This window comes from Corvus cornix, chromosome 9 (genome assembly GCF_000738735.6).
Source record: "Corvus cornix cornix isolate S_Up_H32 chromosome 9, ASM73873v5, whole genome shotgun sequence".
NCBI lineage: Eukaryota > Metazoa > Chordata > Aves > Passeriformes > Corvidae > Corvus > Corvus cornix.
In genome coordinates this window covers 144,378-164,850 of record NC_046339.1, presented here as the reverse complement: position 1 = coordinate 164,850, position 20,473 = coordinate 144,378, and the positions used below count along the sequence as shown (strand labels likewise).

Below are 20,473 nucleotides of genomic sequence, written 5' to 3'. Positions count from 1 at the left end.
CTCAGAAGACTTCTGGCCCACCCTGTGGCACAGTTGGATGTGGAATTTAGGCCTTGGAGCAAATAGCTGTTGCACGCTGCAAGGCACAGTTACTCTATGTCCCATGTGAGTGACTGAAATGTGTGTTTAAGCAGTGCCCAGAGTTTGCTGGTCTGAGAGTTTTGGGAACTGCCGCTTTGTGAAATGCCTCTGAGTTTGTTTGGGTGTCGATAGGGGCTTTCAATTTATCTAACTGTGGTTAAAAATGGTCTAACTGAAGCCACCAAAGCTCATCCAGATTATGTGTAAATACAGAGTATAAGAAAAATAACATGGGTCATCTCTGGCAGAAGCTGGTAATATTTATCTCCATTTTATAAATCAAGCAGTTCAGGCAGAAGACAGCGGAAAGCCTGAAGTTAGTTTGTTTAGTGTCAGTGTATGCATTGATCCTGAGAGTTCAACCACATTAACTTCTTGTATCAAACTCCAGGTGAAGAACTATTTAATTTTTGCTTTTCCCTTCTGAAGAAGAGAGGCTTACCTTAGAAGGTACTCTGTCAAGACCCACAGGCAGGCATGACCCAAGTGATACAAGCAGGATGGCTTTCACTATTAATTCACTGGTTCTCTAAGATGAAGGACATTGGGTATTACACATTAGAATTTTTTATTGTGAAGAGCCTCTGACACTGACAACTTGTTGTTCAATAGAAAATCATCCAGAATATAAGAAGTTTAGCTTTCAGCTGTATTGCTAATGGTATTTCAAATGGGTCTGGACAGCTGGGAATTATAGCACTTTACCTCTGCTTTCATTTTTTTTAACCAGCCAGGAAATCCAATCAATAAAACAATGCCAAAAATCCTATCTAGGAACAATAAACACATGAACCAAAGTTTCCATATCCTGCCATGATAAAAGAGGTGTAGCTACTATTGTTTAAGGATGATAAGAGGCAGTTTTGGTAACTATGTCAAAGTGAGTCTCTGGAGATAAGAACATAGAAACTCCCAAAGTGTTCAAAACCAGATGATATGTATTTTAGTGTTCACTAATGTCCATGAAGAGGTCTAGATTTTTCAAGTCTTAGTTCGTATTGGCTGGAAATTCGGCTAGAAATGTGTGACACTGAGAGGAACATGTTTTTCCCTCTGTGTTGTCCATACCCTCATACCACCTGCATGGTGGAAAGGCTTCCTGTTCCAGGTCATTTTTAATTACTGGATATCCTGAAAGAACCAAATATAATTCATTTGTGGTCAGTGCTTCTGATCGTTACTTAGAGGAGAGCTGAAAGCATTGTAGAGGACTTGCACACTCTGTGGGAATGAGAGTTTTGTGATGCAGCTCTTGAAAGAATGAGGGAGTTTTTGTTGTTTGCAATTAAAACCTCTCACAGGTGATTTATCAGGCAGATTTCAAATGGAGTAATTTATTTATGTGTAAGGACAGTGGTTAATAGGTCCAGAGTCTAATAGGAGTTACCTTCAGTATCAGGTAAATTAAATCCAGTTGTGTCAAAGGACACACACCTTTAAACCAGCAACTGACCATCTAGTAAATCTGAAATGTTAAAGGTTGATGTGTTTGAGAGAGATGTTGGCATTTTTTCAAATTCTACTCATTTTTAATTTTGACACAAAGACGTTCCTGTTGGTGTAAGCATTTCCCGTTAAGGTTAGTAATCCAAACATATGCCGGTGCAAGAGTGGAGGGTCATTTCCATAGTTTCAAAGTGAATGAAATGCAAAAGTAAAAATAATTTATTAAATATTTTAAATCTAGCAGTCATCAGTAACTAGTCATTAGCATTAAAGCTCTCTACTCAAGCAGCCCCCATCGTCATTTGTTGTTAATGATACTTATATTGTTGATACTGATAACTTATTGTTAAAAGTGCTTGCAAAGTAAAGCTCTAATCTTTTAAATAACTTTCTGCTAAATCATAGCTTTGATGTTGCACCTGCAGGTTGTTTGTATGGGTTTTTTTAATCTTAAATCATCGAAGACGGGAAAGATTAGTTAAATGTGAGTATCACAGACGTTAACAGTTGAAACTGTTGAGAAATCTCTATATAGCTATTTTCAGCTCAGAAATCTGAATAAAGGAGTCTCTATGCACTGGGATAGTGCAACTTTTTGCTTTAATACTTTACAGATTTTTGGAACAAAATGCACCAGAACTGAAAAGCAGCATTTTTTGCTGACCTTGTTGGAAGGCTAATGCTTCTTTCTGGGAAATAAATGAAACAAGCAATTCTTTGTTGGCTGAAGTGGAGAGAGAAAAGGAGAGGAGCCCAGTCTTTTCTTCTTTGCAGTGTCATGACTAAATCAGAACTGTAGTATGGCTGGGTTAATTTTTTTTTTTTTAACCTTTGTAGACATTTTTTTTTCACCAGACTGTGTTGCATGAGACCTGGCACTGGCTAGTTCATCTGAATTTGGGTCTGGGCTGCCTATAAACAGAGCAGAAATATCCACAGTTGCATCCAGACACTTCTGACACTTAAAAAGTTGGTGCAATCAGTTAAATGCATATGTCAAAAATGATTGACACTTGCATGTTTTGGCTTCTGCAACTTGCAGTGTCTCTTGTCCACAAAATAATCCTTGCTTAGTATATATCCAGCAAAGTCATCAACAGAAAGGTCTCCTACAATGTCAGAAAACCTAATTCACTAGAATATCATTATTAATTTAAAAGCAAACAAAAACAATAAAATGCTTTTATTTTTCATCTAACTGGAAAAAGAAAACTACATAGGTCTAACTTGAGATGTAAACTAAATAGTTGCAATTTCATGGACTGCAGTGAAACTGTGGTCATGTAATTCAGGTTTGGAACTTAGCTCCATATTTTTACTTGATTTCATTTGGGCTGGATAATTGTGTGATGGCTGTTTATTGAAAAGACTTCCTTTTGCAAAATGAATTTGGTTTTCCCCAAGAGAACTGAATTCAAGGCCACCCTGGGTCTGTCTGCTGTAATGATGAATACTTTTCTCCTCTTATGTTAGACACAGTCTCCTTTACCACAGAGTGGTAGATTTGGGCTTTTGAATATCTTTTTCTTTGCAGAACTTCGGAAATATTATACTGGAGTCCCAGACCTTGCCTAGTGAATTGAAGCTTACTGAAGACCATTTATTTGTCCTTAGCAACTTTTTAACCTCTCAAAACCAGCCCCATGGTCCCAGGCTCCACAGAGCTCTGGCTGAGAGAAGCTGTCAAGGGTCCCTGGTGTGTCTGATGGTATCAGTGTACTGAGAGTAGGGTCTGTGTTGGGCAGTCTAGCTGGAATGTGAACTGCAGGTTTTTCTTTTTTAATACAGACTGTATTATGTTTCTCACACCATTCAAATACAAATTCAAAAGTGAAATATAAATTAAAGCAGACATTACTAAAACCCCATAGATAGCACAACAGATATGCCATATGACTGTATCACAAGGAGCAGAGATTTGTAGAATGTCATTAAGTTGCTCACTAGGGCTGATGCAGGACTTTCCTTTCACTGGCCTTGTTCATACCTTTAGTGACAAGGAGTTACCAGCTGTATACCAACCCACTTTTACTGCTTGGGTTCAGTTCTGGTTCAGTTGAGCAGTTCCAGGAAAAGCACTTAAGTAAAATATTTTTCACAAACTAACCTTATGTACAAAGGTAATTTGTCCATTGTTGGGATTCTTTCTATTCTACCTATGTATTTAAAGATACACTATTAATTTGAAGTCTAGACAATATCAGACCTATCAGGCATGCTTAAAAGTATTCCAGATACAATATTTTTCTGTTTTCTCTATACATATTATTGTAGCTTTACCCTTAAGCAAAGCAACTCAGTTTACTCCAATTTTTTTTTCTTGTTGTTTGAAAAACTGACACAGTGAAAATTGCTAAAGCAGTAGGAAGTCTTAGTCCTGTAACAACTGTATCATCATACTTTGCCACTCTTCTTTTGAAAAGACTGGTGTTCTGCCTGGATGCTGGGGTTTGCCTAAGTAGTTAGGGTTGCAGGACAAAACCTACCTGACACTACCTTTAGTGTTGCATATGAAATTGTATGAAGATCTAGCCCAGGTCTGATAGAATCAGAATCATTGAATCATTTGGGTTGGAAAAGCCCTCAAAGATCGAGTCTAACCATTAACCCAGCACTGCCAAGGCCACCACTGACCCATGTCCTCAAGTGCTACAACCACACAGCTTTTAAATCTCTCAGGGGATGAGGACCCTACTACTGTCCTGAGCAGCCTGTGCCAGAGCTGGACAAACCTTTTGGCAAAGAAATTTTTCCTAATCACCAATCTAAACCTCCCGTGGGATTACACATTGGCATCAATCTGTGCTGTGCTCTGTAGAACACCTGATTCTGGAAGCAAGTTGCAAAGATGGTTTGGATCTGCCTGCATGCTTTCCACAAGGTCCAGAAGGATTTATTAGTGTGGGCTTTGCACCACCTACAGGTAATAAAGCTGCCCTTAGATGCAGACTGGCCCTGGAGATAGTCCAGGACTAATTCACCCCTGGTCCATGCAGCTAAGCCTGATCTGCGTCAGTAATAAGTTTAACCTGGGTCCTGAACAAACCATAGAGTTAAAATGTTGAAAATTCACTGTATTTCACTCCTGGCTTGTCTGGAGGATATCAGTGCTGGATGCTATTCTTAGCACCATAAATGGGAAGAAATTTGTCTTGGTAAGTCAGAAGTCTGCACGGTGTCCTTGGATTGCTTAATATCAGAAGTGCTGGGCTTTCCTGTGCGGTTGCAAAATTCTTCTTGAAAATGCCGGATATCAACAAAAACTATGAGATGCCCGAGGGTTTTGTGTCTCCAAAGATTTTAAGGTGGTTCTGTCATTCATAGCCTTGTGTCACCAAAGGTTTTAATGTCGTTCTGTCCTTCATAGCCTTTGACTGTTGTGTACAATCTGAAAATTTTCACCACCCTTCCTGTGGTCGCCAGGCTGTGTTCTCGGTCAGCTTGTCCCTTTCTGAATTCACAGCTCCTTTAACTGGAGCCAATGCACTTGTATAGTTTCTATAGTATACAAGTATACTTTGCGTGCACAAGTATGGTTTCTAGCATGACTGGCTATTACTGTTTCAATTTTTCTGGATGTTTCAGTTAGATCATCTCTGATGCTTGCAGACATTTTATTATCAGTTTATTATGAGAAACAATATTTCCTGAGAGCCAAGGTGTTCCTTTCTGTGCATGTTTTCTGTCTTGAATTGGGGGCTTACTTTCTCTGTAATGTATCTACTCCATCTGTATTACTTTTGGGGATTATTCCCAGTAATACCGTCCTATTCATTTTTGTTCACTTTTCCCACTGAGGTAATAAAATCTTTCCACTCCTTTCTCTTATTTATCTTCTGTGCTCAATCCTATGTACAGAGTGAGACCTTCACATTGGTGATTCTGTATTTGCAGAGCGTGGTCCAGCCCAGCTGCAGCAGTGGTGCCTCTGCAGGCAGCAGGTCTTTGAGCTTTTCTCCCATACTCTGCCTCCTCAAGGAGCACACTCCGCACCCCTCTCTTGTCCTGGGAGATGTGTCAGTTAGTGTGACACCCCAGTTGCGGGCCAGCATGTGTGCATGTTGAGACACAGCCTCCAGCTCAGGAGTTGCTGTTGGCATGACGCAGTAGGTCAGTGGTGTCCTGCAGAGTGGGGAGAGCTGAGCAAGCAGGGCAATGTGACACAAACAAAGGGTTTATCTACTGTCTGTGGGTATTTGCTGGTGCACAAACCGTATAGAGGCTTTTTAGTGCCCAAATCACCTAACATAGGCCAAGAGCTGTCCTGAGGAACGTGGCAGTGACTCAGGGTGGCAGTTGGCCGAGGGTGGAGGGTCAGCACTTCATCTCTGTGCTTGGCATGTCCTTGTTCTCATGGTCCTGTGGGAGTTTCAAACAAGAAATGATTTGCTGCATGTCATATGGCCCAGGCTCCAGAAGCCCCCAGGAGGGTGATGGGCAGTACTATTCAAATGTCTGAGGCTGAGGCACCATTTGGGTAGGCTGTTTTGCAGAGGACATGTTCATCATGCCATCATGTGTGAACTGCTGGTGTAAGAAAGCCCTACACTTAACACATTAACTGAAGGCTTGCTCATCATAATTTCAATGCCATTCAGTGGAACCAGTGCAAAAGAGTATTTGCAACTCTGCTATGATTTAATTACTCCAGCTAGTAATTCAATTTCCCAGATTCAGCTATTTTATTACTGCACATGTACCATTTTGACTTTAGGATATATTTTTAGAGCAGTTGATTGCAGCAGTTGTTGTGGGAAGTGCTGCAGAATACCCCAGGTTTTGGTTTCTTTCTGTAATTGATACAAAAAAAGAATCACCTAATAGTCTTGCATTTTATACTGGTTTTATTTTCAGTTAGTATTTGTTGTGAGCTATGTCAGATTAACTTAGTGTGCATTTTATGGATGCATGCATGCACGTGTCCAAAAAGATTTGGATTCACAAAATAGACCATATATGTCCTGAATTTGCATATGGGACACTGTTGTGATGGCACTCAAGAATAATTCAAGTGAAATGATGCTTTTATGCATTTTGTAGGATCAAACTCTGGGCCTTAGCATCTTTGTATTTATAGACTGGTTTTGAATTATATTAATAAAAAATTTTATTGCCATATCAATTTAATGTTCCATTTTAAGTTAGACTTTATAAATATTCTGATACCTCAACAAAACTATCTGTTCTTGGCTGAAAGCACAGATACATGACTCCTCTGTACTTGGTGTTTCTGAGTCTCTCCTGTTCGGGCTGTTATGAAAGCATTCAAACTGAATGGAGAGCTACCTGAATGTTTCCTTGAAGCAGTATATTCTGGAGAAAAATGTGACTGAAACTTGCAAAACTGTGCCTAACATAGCTTTAGCTAACCCAGATGATACAAATACCTGCTTTGGGAGCAGAATGGGTTTTTGTTGTTTCTTAGAAGTATGATCACATACTTATGGCATACTTGACTTGTAGGAGATTCAGTCTGATGTAATTTCTATAGTCCTAATGTCAAGGCATGGGAATGCTGACTCCACTCATTGTATGGAGTTTCCAGTAGTTCCTTGATGGTATGTAACACTGGAGAATATTGCTTGAAGGAAAAGTAATTTACTCCAAGGTATAGAGTTCATTGAACCAAAATATTCTGTCCATCCCCATGAGAAGAAATGACTTGGAGGGTTATTGTGGGGAGAGAAGTATTCCTCCATATTTGCCTATTTCTTGTTCTTTCCCTTCTTGCATGTATAATTTCAGCTGTGATACAACATGAAGAAGAAGGGAGTATTTTATATAGCAAAGGTAATAAATAGCCATGACAAATAGTCCTGCAATTCAGGCCCTAATCCTGAATGCACCCCAGACACACCGTGCAGGCTATTATTCTTTACTTAACTTCTCCTGGTTGTATTATTTGCTGCTTAGATGAAAACAGTTTTCTTGCGGAGAATGTCCTATATTGTCATGGTCATTCAGCCATTCTTAGCATGGTTTTCTATTCATTGACATGCCAAAAATGTAAGCACATGCTTATGCAGATGAGAAAGAGTTAAATTCCTGAGCACTTATGGTTTTGGCAATTTAAAACCAGGTTTACACTGATATAATTTATGTAATTGTACTTAGAATATTTCTTACGTGTTTTAATGTGGCTAAGACTAGACTCACTGCATCTTAAAATGTGGTTCTATATATTGTTTTCCCATTATAAAATCAATTTGATTTCTGCACCCAATTCTCATTCCTGCTTTTCTCCTCCCAGCACTGCACTTGGTAACCTTTCTGGGGTTTTACGACTGAAAAGTTACTGCCGAGTGCTGGCTGTAGCCTGTCTTTCCTGTAAACAGCTTATTTTCCCATCTTGCATATAACCAGTTTCATGGCTGCACATTTATTTTTGCTGGGAACTGATCTAGCCAGAAATATATTCTTTTTGTGTTTCAGTTTGTTGTGTGGCCACAAAAATGCTTTTGCCAGGTCAGTAAAGGGGGCAGCATGTGGGCAGGAGTAAGCAGCTGAGTGTGGAAGATATGGTGGATGGTGTCATTCTGGTTTCACGTGGAAGTCTGATGACATTTGTGTGGATACAACTGTTTGTGGACCAAACATACACTGACTCCTTGGAAAGGTTGTATTACTGCAGGACTGCTTTTAACTTGGATTATTTTTTGAGCTGGATTTGCCACTGAAGCTGAAATATCACACAGTTGCACTGTCATATGGTTCCACAGTCTCTGTATACTGGACCTGTGTGATACTGGATCATGCAGAGGAAAAATTTAATTCAGAGCTGACATGAGCACATGTGAATATTTCTTTCAAACGCAGCAGGACAAAGTTTATGCTGGCTGAATGTCTATGTGCCAGTGTTACTGCAGGTGCAGAAAAACACAGTACCTCATCTGACAGAAAACTGGCTAGCATAAAAATTTTAACTTGGAACTGGCAGGAGTGTGTGAAGTTCAGTATTTTGAATTGTATGGGTATCATACATTTGATCCAAGCTGCAAAATCAACCCATTTCTTATGTGGTGCCGTGAGTTCTTGTCTTTCCCACAGTCATGAGTGCCCAGCCCCAGCTGCCCCCCAACCACATGTGCTGTAATCTCCAAGGGTCAGACATGGGCACAGCATAAACATGTTCAGGTCTTTGAAACACAGAACTGTGTTGAGATGTAGTTCTCATATGGTAAGAACAAGGATGACAAGATAATAAGGAAGATAAAAATCTTAGTCCTTTGAACAGAAAAATACTCTCTCTCTTTTTCTTAGTATCTGAGGTGTTCTTGTTAAAAGGTAAGAGCTCTGTTAATTAGTCTGTTGCCCCTTTTGTGAAAGAATCCTTGCAAAAATGACAATTAATTTTTAAAGCAGTACATGGCTCCCACTTGTAATCCAGACTGGCTTTAGGTACTGTGTCTGTTTTTACTGGAAATGTGAAGATAGGGAAGGAAAAGAAGGAGTGGTTCCCTCTGCAGTTTATGACAGCTTTTGAGTTGCCTTGCTGAGAGCTGATACATTTTACTCAAAAGTTAAAAGGAGGTACCAACAGAGGCTATGCAGTTTCCCCTCTCGTCTCATTTTCCTCCTCTTTTTCCCAAGCCTAGTACTAGGAGTGAAACAGTTCTAGAGGGAATGGATGGCTCTGTTTCCGTGGCCAAGTGATACCTGCTGTCTGAGGTGACAGGGCATTCTATTAGCTTTGTGACATGTTGGCACCAGAGTGACACACACAGAGCTACACAGACTTAGAATTTCTTTCACAGCAATTCTATGAATAAAAATGTCCATTACACAGAGAATTCTGCTCTGATTTATAGTTTCTGAATTTGATCAGAAAAGGTGATGCTGATTTAAGTAACATTAACATCTAAGCAGTATTAACTTGCTCAGCAACAGCCTTCTGTCAGCAAGTGAAGGGGTTTACCTGGTTTAGCTGGGTATAACTCAGATTTACTTACTAAAGGTCCTGTTTCTAACCCTGCCATCTATGGAGTTCTTCCCCTGTCAACCTTGTGAATATCCTGCCAATGGTGGGGGATTAATGGGTCATTTCCAAATCTGAATATCCTAACAGAAAAGGTTTCAGCTGTTAGTTGGAAATTGCTTCTGGTGATTATTCTTACCATAATTGATTTAAATCTGTCAATAAAGAAAATGTTAAGTTGAAATAGTCTTACTGGCTAACTGCCTGTTATAGGCGTACATTTTTAGGAATTTTCAATTAAAAAAACGTTTCATGTTTTTTACTTGTTCATTAGGTAAATATTTAAACATACCAGGATAAATATAAATACTTGTTGTATTGTAAGTATTCTTGTTTCATACACTCGGAACACGAAAAATCATTTATTAAGCAATTGCTAGTGCAGATCTTGCCAGATGGAGTAGTTCTCTCAATCATTTGAAGTATAGTAATTCTAATAATGCAGCCCTGTAAGTGCGCAGCATGTGTCCTGGGCCCTCTGTTATCTGAAAATACAGTCCTACCCAAGGTGCCATGAGTTCTTGTCTTTCCCACAGTCATGAATGCCCAGCCCCAGCTGCCCCCCAACATAGCCCTGCCGCAGCAGAGCCGCCCCCCGCAGCCCCCTGCACTGCTGACCCTGCCCAGCTCATTGACCACGCAGCAGCAGCAGCAGAAGCTGAGGCTCCAGAGAATCCAGATGGAGAGGGAGCGAATTCGGATGCGTCAGGAGGAGTTACTGCGACAGGTAACACCAAAGATACTCTTACTTTGTTCAAGAGCTTTTAGTTGAATGCATCCAAATTTTTAACACGTACAATTAGTAGCTCTTACTTCATGTCAGGACTAACTATGGTTTTACAGAAGGGTAACCAAAAAGCTAATATGAATAGATAATTTCATTTTTTTTCTTGAAACTAGCACTGACCAGAACATGGAATGGCCATCAGTCAGAAGTTACAGACCTGACATCTTTTTTTAATAGTCACGTAAGGGCCAGATTCTGTTCTGTGTCTATCCATAAGCAATTAGGGCAACTAACACCGATTCATTCGCAGTTTAACTTGGTTTGCATAGGAGACCATATTCATACTTCACTGAAGATAAAGGCAGAACATATGAAGTTGTTCTTGACTCCAATCCCAACTCTCTTAATTTGCACCCTTTGCCTTTTAGTTAAAATAAAATGACATTCACATCTTATATGAATACCTCTGATCTGAAGACTTTCCAGAGTTGGTTATTTGTAGGTGTTTTGCTTATTCTTCTATTTCTTAAGTTTCAGCTGTATATAATGACTCATATTGTACAAAGTTTTAAGAATTGTGTTTCATCTGTTACAGACAAGTCCACTGGTGATGTTGTGTTTGCATGGCGTATTAATCGGATTCCTTAGTGAAAAACAAAATAACCTGTTTCTCTCAGAAACAGCATGAAAGAAGTACACTTTATCAAGAAACATATCATTATTTGTGGCCTTGCAAATGCTGCAGTTGGCAGTTCTAAGTGCCTTTAAAAATGGCAACTTTCACAAGATTAAGGTGGTGGTCTCTGACATGGGCAGTGGTCTCAAGTCTTTTGTATAGCTTCTCCTTTACCATCAGGAGCTCATGATAGAGGTGGGTGTGAGAACAGAGTGAGGATATCTGGTACAAGCTTAGTCATTATTATCATTATGCTAACAACATGTTTAGCTATTTTTACTCTCCTTGGCTCTATTCTTGATTCAAGATGAGCAAATCAGGCTTCAAAACAGTTGTGCCATTAACACAAGGGCTGGTTTTCCTGCTTCGCTGACTTTGAAACCTGTACATTTACAGCACCCTGCAGCTGTGCCGTACTCAATCAAGACTTCTGCTTACTGTGCCCAGTACCACCCTTCCCCTATGGTGTCTGTTGAAGCTCCACATTGCATGAAGCAGTACAGCATCACTTTGCATTAGTAAAGTTTTTAGAACTGGTGTAAGTCTTAGAGAGGAAAGCAAGATGCAAAATCTCTCCTTCCTAACAGAATGTTGTGAACTTCCTTCCAGTAACCTCAGTATCCTGAACCCTAGCAGCTGAGGACTCAATGAACCCCTCAGGTCATCAGTGTCTGAGTACAGTTACTCAGTTACTCCTGTCCTGACCCTCTGTATCTGTTTTTGCTTTTCTAGTGTAATCTGTGTAAGGGAAAAATGCTGAGTAAGGGTGTACGCTGCTGCTAGCAGCTGTGAGGAGGTGCAGAGTGTTTGAGTGAGAGGGGAGGGATTCTTTGGAGGGTCACAAACCTTTCAGCCCAGTAGCAGCTGCTGGCTCCCCACAGCCATTCTTGGCAGCAGCTGCTGGGGTGGAGCAGCATGCCCAGCCAGGAAGAGGTCATAGCTCGGGAAGCTCTTGGCTTAGGGAATTTCTTTCCTTCTTTGTCCTCCTCTTCATGTAGTTGCTAAAACCCTAGAACTCTAGACTGAGTACATGCAAGAAGGGCAGCATTTCAGAAAAACAGTATGATAGCGTCTATTTAAAGGTTTCCTTGCTCAGTTTTGTCATTCTATAAAGAGTTAATGTTCTTTTATACTAATTTGGTTTTACCAGCTTTCCAAAGGAAAAAGAGAGAATCTGCTTGCTGCTTAAGAGCTTCTTGGAAATGGAAGTCAGTTGAGGTAATGTCAGTCAAAAATCTCTGAAAGGTCCTGCAGGGAAGGTGCCCCAGCACTTCTCTGTGTGCACCAGGGCCGTTATGCACTGTATTTGGAAGGGTACAAATAGTCCCAAAAAGGCAACACTTCTCAGAGGCTTCTCTCTGGTCCAGGGGATCCTACTGCATAAATCATCTGCAGAAAGTTACAGGGGCTCAGAAGAAGCTGAAGAATCCATAGAGGAACACTTACCCCTGTTTTGTCCTCACAGGGTAGGCCTTCACTGGGCTGCTACAACCTGAACAGAAAAATGCCCCGCTGTGCTCCTTCCACTGCATAGACTGGCCCAGGATGTGATTTACTGGTGACACGGCCAATGTCTTCATCTCTTGCTTTCCGCCCTAAGTATGAGGACTGGCAGAAGAGGAATTGCAGCTACCATTGTAAACCCCCTATAAAAATGCTCTCGCTCATCTCCCCCAGCTGGAAATGAGGGTTTGGCAACTAAGGATGGAGCTCAGATCAGTTCTGCCAAGGAGAGGTCCAGGAAATGTGACAATAAATTTCTGGGCTTGTCTGGCATACATAGCTAAATAAGGGTTTATATCAGAACTGTGTTCTGAGGCAGTGAATCATTCAACTGACTGCAATGCTGTTAAGCTTTTAAAGTGTTTTGAAGATAACCACATGATGAAGTTTTTGACATGACTTTGTGATATCAGAATACTGTGGGGTTTTTTAGTTTATTTTGTTACTTATTTTGAAAATCTTCTTTGGGTTTCTGTATGTCATAGTGCCAAGCAGATCATTAAGGGCATTTAGTCCTTTGTTAGCTGAATGCCAGAGATGGTCTCTGCTGGCCAAAGGGGAGGGACCCTCCTGCATTCAAAGACTGAGAGCTCACTGGCATGGCTGAGCCTGTAATACTGCCGCTCACAGGGCTGCAGGACAGCTCTGGTATTTTTTGCCAGACTTTTATCCTAGGGTAGGAGATTCACAAATATTCTTCTTAAAAACCTTGTAGTCATGCTTAGAATAGAGAGCAGGGCATAAGAGGGTATCATACAGCTTTGGGCATTGTGTAGGTGATCCATTACTACTGACCATTGCTGTAATAATGTCAAAGGAGCAAAGGAATCTGACATCTGTAGCAGTACTAAAATTGCAGTGTGACTTCTGAACAAATGACCTACAGCAGAAGAACATATGTCATGTATGGCGGAGCCAGTACTCTTCCCCAGCCAAACCTGACTCCAGTGTGCAAGAGTTTGTTGTTCCACATTTTAAAAGTACACATGGAGTTAATATTACAAGCAACATGGAATATGTTGAAATAAAGACATGGGAGGTGACGTGCCATTCCCCAAGGGAGAGTAGATCAACTAACTCTGTAATAAATATGGTGTTTCTTGCAACAAAGAAGAGACAGGAAGTTAGATTATGTAACTGGTAGTGTGAGTTTTTCTTTAGGGTGCTGGAGGCTTTTCAGCTTACAAGTGTTTTGCTTTGGAAGGCCTGTCTAAACCTCATGTGGCTGTAGATGTCATTCTTATATTTTTAAAAAGTACTGAAAATATCTGCATGTAGGCAGTTAAAAAAGACACCTTCCTGCTCCCTGAGGTTTGTACATTTTCACAGACTCCAGGTGATTAAGTTCTAAATAGAAATGTCACCATTAAAATAGTCACTTGACAAATTTAATCATAAACATAACTATCATACATTAAGAATCTTAAGACTGTTTGTTCTTAACGCTTTCTAAATAATGACACCATCTAATGTAAATTATAATTTATCAATGAATATATTGATAATTTTATTATAAAGGAAACATGGTATTAATGGGCACCAATATATGTTACATTATTCACAGAGACCAGACCACTCCTCCTCAATGAAAAAAATTAATTGAAAACATAGTAAAACATCATATTTTAGCCTTGAAAACCTGTTAATCCTTTCTGTACTAGGGAGACTGAATGATTGATTTAGAGGAGAAAAGTTTTCTACTAGGATTTAAATGAAATACTTACTTTGCTTCTTTCATTTAAAAAAAATACGTTGAGCAAATGATGTTAAAAACAGATACAGCTTTATTATTTTAAGGTTTTAGGATTTTTTTTTTGGAACATCCCGTTGGATATACAACCTCTGTATAGAACTCTGTACCACTAGATGTCATGGGTGTGTCGCAGAGATAATGCTGGAAGAATTTATCTTTCAGGAAGAGTTACGAAATAAGTTTCCTTTGGCTCTGATTGCTTGTTTGTCATCCTGCAGATAGCAGATGAGATAGATCATTAGGCAAATGCTTATTATTAGGCAGAGTGTTCATTCTAAAGATTATTGAGTCACAGTCTTGGTTCCAGTGGTTTTCTTGTAACACGTTAAGTACTTTATGGTTGCTGAACTACAGGACTGGCTTCCAGACATGGTACAACTGACAGCCAGATTCTGTGGTGCTTTAAGCTAGCACAGGTGGGTATGAGAGACACTGTCTGTCTACATCATGATTTTCTTCATATCAGTGTAAACAAATACTCATCAGTGACATCACTCAGAATTACTTTCTTTCTGTGTATATGTTACGTGTTCACTTGTTACAAGACCACAATATTTCTGAGCTGTTGGAATAACCCTTCCCATATATTTATTTGTCTTTTCAGGAAGCTGCTCTATGCAGACAACTTCCTATGGACTCAGAAAACATGGTCCCAGTTCAGACAGCTGTGAACACTCCTGCCATGACACAGGACATGAGGCCTGTTACAAATAATGGATCTGATCCTTTCTTGAACAGGCAAGTTCATTCTTCTTCATTAGGCAATTGCTTCTGTTGCCTTCTCTAGACTGTTACAGCTGTCTCTCTAAAATAGTCCCTATATCGTCTTCTTTTGTTTACTTAACTGTGAACAGGAGCTATGGCTGAGTGGCTGACCTGAAATCTTTCAGTTTATGCGTCAAGAAGGAGTCTTAGCAAAAGCAATAAATTGTAACAGGTGGTTTAACTTCTGTTGTTAGTGTATGCAGAAGACTAGGTAGAATAGGTACATTACCTAAGTATAAATACACGCAATTTTTTAGGCTGTCAGAGCTGACTTCAGCTAGAGAGTTATATATGCATGTGTGTATTTCAAAATTAAAGAGTGGCCTCACTTCAGTTGCTTTGTTATTTGGGCGGGTGTGACCCAAATATGATGTTGGCTGATCAGTGGCCAACAGTTGAGAATGAGGCTTAATGACTCATTATATATTTTTAATATGTAACCTACTGTGCTCTCTTCCAACACTGTGCTCAGGAACTGTGTCTGTCAGAGCATCTTTACTGAGTCTTTTTCATGTTTCAATTTGTAGTGGGCCATACCACTCTAGGGAACAGAGTACAGACAGTGGCTTGGGATTAGGATGCTACAGTATACCAACGACACCTGAAGATTTCCTCAGCAACGTAGATGAGATGGATACAGGTAGAATACTCTGATTTAGCTTAAACTGTAGTCCAGTTAATAACTTTGTATTATGACTAGTATTGTTTTATCACTGCATACCTGAATGATAATCTCTGGCTTTCCTATGCAAGAGAACAGACTGAGACTGTGGGAGAAAATGCCTGAAAGGTGCTTAGTACCCAGAAGGCTCTCAGCTTTAACATAGATCCAGATTCTGCCCTTTTACCTCAGACTGATACTAAACAGAATAAGTAAAACCTGGAAAATGTGAGCCTTAATTTCTGTTTTCATACCATTGTCCAAGGTAAGGGGAGTAAAAGGCTGGTCTTGGGTTACGTGTACAAGTCACTGCATTTTCTAACTCTGGGAAATCAGTCTTGTTTGTAAGTCTCTTAGAGTGGCAAAGTTGGATTTGCCTTCAAACAGAATGTATTTAGCTAATGTACATTTTGATATGTGTTTATTTTATGTTGGTGTCCTCATGGTATTTAAAATACTGAAATAAATTACTAGGAAATCAAGGTTTTTTTCGGAGAGTGAAATTCTCAGCACTTCCTCACCTAAACTTCCTTTTGAAGTCATCAGAAATTCAGATTTATGCAGAGAGTGAAAGGTTTATCTATTAAAGGCATTCATGCTTGTTACTATTAATTTATGGGGGGGAAAAAAAGAGTAATTAACAGAACTAAGTATCTGTAAAGCACTTTTTTCAGTTATTTCCTATGGACAGCATTGCCCCTGATGCAGAGATCAGGATGGAGGCATACATGAGGGTCCTTTGCTGCCTCCTGAGCAGAGCAGGAAACAAACTTGAAACTGTCCTGCTTCCCAAGTGGAAGGCCAGAGAGGGGTGCTTTGAGCACTGCTGGAAAGGACCTTTTGTGCTTTTGAGATCAAAGCAAGGATGTGAAATGTATTCTTAGAAGAACATGTACTCTGCACCTAAATACAGTTTTTAGATGACATTTGTCGTGAATAGGAGTGCTCACAAGTGCTCATGGGAAAGGGGGAATCAGAATTTTTATGTCAGTTCTGTTGTTTTAAATTACCCACAGGAAGAGTTTGGTACTTCAAAAGTTCTTCTTTACTTTTCCTAGGAGAAAGTATAACACAGACAACAATGAATATAAATCCACAACAAACACGTTTCCCTGATTTCCTCGACTGTCTTCCAGGGACAAATGTTGATCTTGGGACTCTAGAGTCAGAAGACTTGATCCCTATTCTCAACGACGTGGAGTCAGTACTTAACAAAAATGAGCCCTTCCTTACCTGGCTGTAATCAAGCAATGCTTATTGGGCCTACAGTGCAATGCAGATTTCTTTTTCCTCTTGAGATAGACACAGAATATCTGAATATCCTCAAGAGATACAACATACTGCCTTATTGACTTTTGTTACATCATCTTTATGGTCATTTTAATATCTGTCTGGATTTGATTGATACTAATTTAAATATAAAATACATGCATATATATTTCTTTAAAAAAACCCACACTACTTTATGCATCTGTGTACTTTTTTACCTTTTCAAACCAGGCAGAAATGCTTCACTTTTAGGACATCCCTGACTGATCTCCTGGGTACTGATTGATACCACAGACCCTTTGTGAATCAGAAAAGCTAACTACTGGGTCACTTGGTTCAAAAAAGGTGCAAAGCGTCTGGACATGAGAGCAGTTTTATTATTATGTTTATGACAATAGTATCAGAAGCTTTTTTTTATCAACTTACTTAAGCCTTAAAATCTTTTTTAGTTCTTAGTAACTAACTGTTCTGTATGGAATACAGTTTAAGTCTGATCCATATCAAGCATAATAATTCCCATGATATATTTTAAAGGCACAAACAATACTATAGCAGTTTCTTTTTTTAAGTATATTACTGTATAGTTTTCAGAAAATAATTACTTCCAATCTCAAAGTACCAGAATTGTTTAGCAACATTTTTACACTACAATATTGTTACAAAATAAACCAGGCTGGTACTGACTGTTGTGTTTTAAAAGCAAAGTAATGTATTATAAACAAGCATTTTTTAAAAATTCTTAGATATTTTTTAGTTTGTTATATTAAGCACTGCAGTTTTGTAACTTTAACACATGAACAAGCAATTTTTTATATATAAAAAAATCTGTGGCAAGAATCTTAAGTGCAAAAATACTCTTTTAAAATCAGTTCTGGAAAATGTGGCACAACTTGTTAATCTCATACCTAGGGGGAAAAGCCTTCCTAATACTGTTTTCAGTAATGTTTTTAACTGACAGTGTCAAAATACATGTAGTCGTATACATGAAAAAAACCCAGAAACTTTATCAGGGCACTGCTAAAGCAGCATTGCGACTTACCTGGTAAAGCTGCTTAGTTTTTATGTCTTTCACTTACCATAATTGGTGCACACGACATGGGGCATGTGCTGTGTGTTTTTACCTGTTATATATCCTACAAAACTTCCTTATCAGAGGTTTGGGACTGAGAAGGCATCAAGGATGTTAAGCCTGCAGTTTCCCCTGAAATGCAGATGAAGTCCTGAAAATTCTTAAATATTTTGAAATTATCTTATTTATAATTAATGGATTTAAGCATTTTACATTGAAAAATAGGTATTTTTATGAAAGGCATTATAACTATTCTCTAAGCTTAATCCAGGTTATGTAAAGAGAAGAAGAGATGTAGCACTAAGTGTAAATGTGTGTTTGCCAGGTCTGATAACACTTAACAAGATCTTACTGATGCATCAGAGTATTGACCCCCTAAAGACTTTTTTTCCCTCTGGTTGGGTGAAGGTAGGTGAAAAGGTCAGAGATGAAGTGGTGGGAATACAGAGTAGGTTTGGAAGACAAATGATGAGGTAGTAAATGTAGATCCTTGCTGTGAAGGATGGCTGCAGGCAGGGATAAATAGCAAATGAATCTCCAGTGTTCAGTGAAAAACATAACAGAAGCACTCAATATAGTAAATGGCCATGTTCATGATGAACTGCTAAGTGTACATGGTGTCACAGGATGGAAAATAAAAAGCACACACAATGAAATTTTGAAAAAATAGATGTTAGGCAAAGGCCTACGGTTGTGAAGTTTTATTACATAGTGAAAAGTAGCTTTTTAAAAATGTTTTTTGGGTTTTTTTTTATAGAAGAAGGGATGTAACAGCAGAGTTGTGTCTGCACAGAATTTAATTGCAGAATGGGCATTGTGTTTCTTCTATTCTCTCAAGGGGTTGTTAGTGTTGTTGGTTTTTTTTTAAACTATTTTTGCTAGTTTTGCTAACTGTTGAGATAGCATAAATTTCTTTTCAATAAACAGGGGACCGGGCAGGGCTGATCAATATTACTGTAATTAGGTTTAATCTCTCTCTTTTGAAGATTTATTCAGGTTGTCAGCCTGAATGAAAAACAGATGGTCCTAAGGCTTTGTTCTTTAGTGCCATGACTGATGTTGGTGAAGAATTGGAGATTTTCTGGCCAACCTGCAAGGCCAGGTCACCAACACTGCTCAATTGGCATAAGGAGCCAACAGCCATTGGTGCTGGAATGATCCCTCAGCAGCTGTGGATGTGAGTGCTGGTGTGATCCAGGTGACAGTGCGCATCAACATGTTATGTTTAGAGAATGCAGTTTGTTCATTTGCTAGTAACTCTGCACCATTGAACATGTAAGTTTGTCAGAAGATTGGGCTTGCAGCTGCTGTCAGTTAGCTACTGCTGATTCCTGCCCAGCCACATGCATTGCTGTCAGCCAAAGGCTGTTCTTCGTACCCGGAAAACTAATGCAACTTTTAGTGAAATCACATCAGGTATTTATCAGAATTGTGAAGCTGCAAGCTTGATTCCTTTTTTATTTGTGTTTCTGGTTGAGTGTCTTGATTGAGTCTTTTGGTGCAAAGACCTTAAAAGGGTAAAGCAATCATAAACTGTGTTTCCATGTTACCTTCATAGTAAACCAGCAACAGATCTGAAACAGGAGGGTGTTTTGCAGAGCAACACTTCAGGGTGAAACAGCTGCCAGAATCTCTTGGATTAGATCTACTTTACTCAGTCATGAAACAAATAATGATTAAATTAAAAGTGGTTCTTTACACTGTCAGCTTTTAATTTTTGTTATGGAGAGGATGTATCAGATGAAATGTAATGACAATAAAATCTGGTTTTCGAAGTTATCTTTTTAAAAAAGTTTCTGGCTTTAAACAGGCTTATGGCAGAACTTTTCAGTATTCAAAGCATATGTAATATGAAAATAAACTTATTGCTGACAATATTTCACTGTACTATTTCAGGTTTTGAGCATTTACTGTACTAAATTGTACACTGTCTACTTGTCATATAAATACTACCAGTGTGCCAGCTGGACAATTTTGCTGTGACCATCCCTGAGGGGGCATATGTAAGTCTTGATGATACAGATGTAATGGGACATTGTTAATTACAGTTTGTATTCTGGTAATACTGTTAGAACGTAACTTGGGGAGGGATTGGGTTTGACTTTTTGACAACAAATGCTGTTTGGGGGAAGGAAAGGATTTAAATGTATATTTTAATTACAGAAAAATATGGGTGGTTGTCCAAATAAACTTGTTTCCTAATACATACATCCATGTACGTGCTAGTTCTTTAACTATTTTATTTACTTTTTTCATTTTTTTTATATGACGTGTGAGCATTTGTTCTTAGTTTTTACTACCTTGCAATAGATTGTATCAGAGGCAATCAGATCAAACTGTTGTATCCTGGGTTTGATTCTATTTTGGTTTTTTTTTTTAATTTTTTCTTTGATCTTGTACATGAAAAAAATACAAATGAACTTGAAAGATTTTGGATGCATATTGGTTTTTTAAAATAATTTCTTTGGGGGAGGGGGTGGGTTTCACAGTTTTAGCATGGGCTTCCCAGGGAACTGTAAAACACTGATTGGAATAAAGGTGCAGACAT

General features: G+C 39.0%; 1 protein-coding gene across 1 annotated transcript in view; it reads left to right on the top strand.

Moving 5' to 3' along the window:
• Nucleotides 1–20,133, top strand: part of WWTR1 (WW domain containing transcription regulator 1) — a 51,672-nt gene extending 31,539 nt beyond the window's left edge. Inside the window, exons 3-6 of the mRNA XM_039556764.1 lie at nt 10,039–10,229; nt 14,766–14,899; nt 15,454–15,566; nt 16,646–20,133. Coding sequence (XP_039412698.1) covers nt 10,039–10,229; nt 14,766–14,899; nt 15,454–15,566; nt 16,646–16,830 — 623 coding nt within the window. The 3' untranslated portion in view covers nt 16,831–20,133. The remainder of the gene's footprint in view (nt 1–10,038; nt 10,230–14,765; nt 14,900–15,453; nt 15,567–16,645) is intronic.
• The last annotated feature ends 340 nt before the right edge of the window (nt 20,134–20,473 follow it).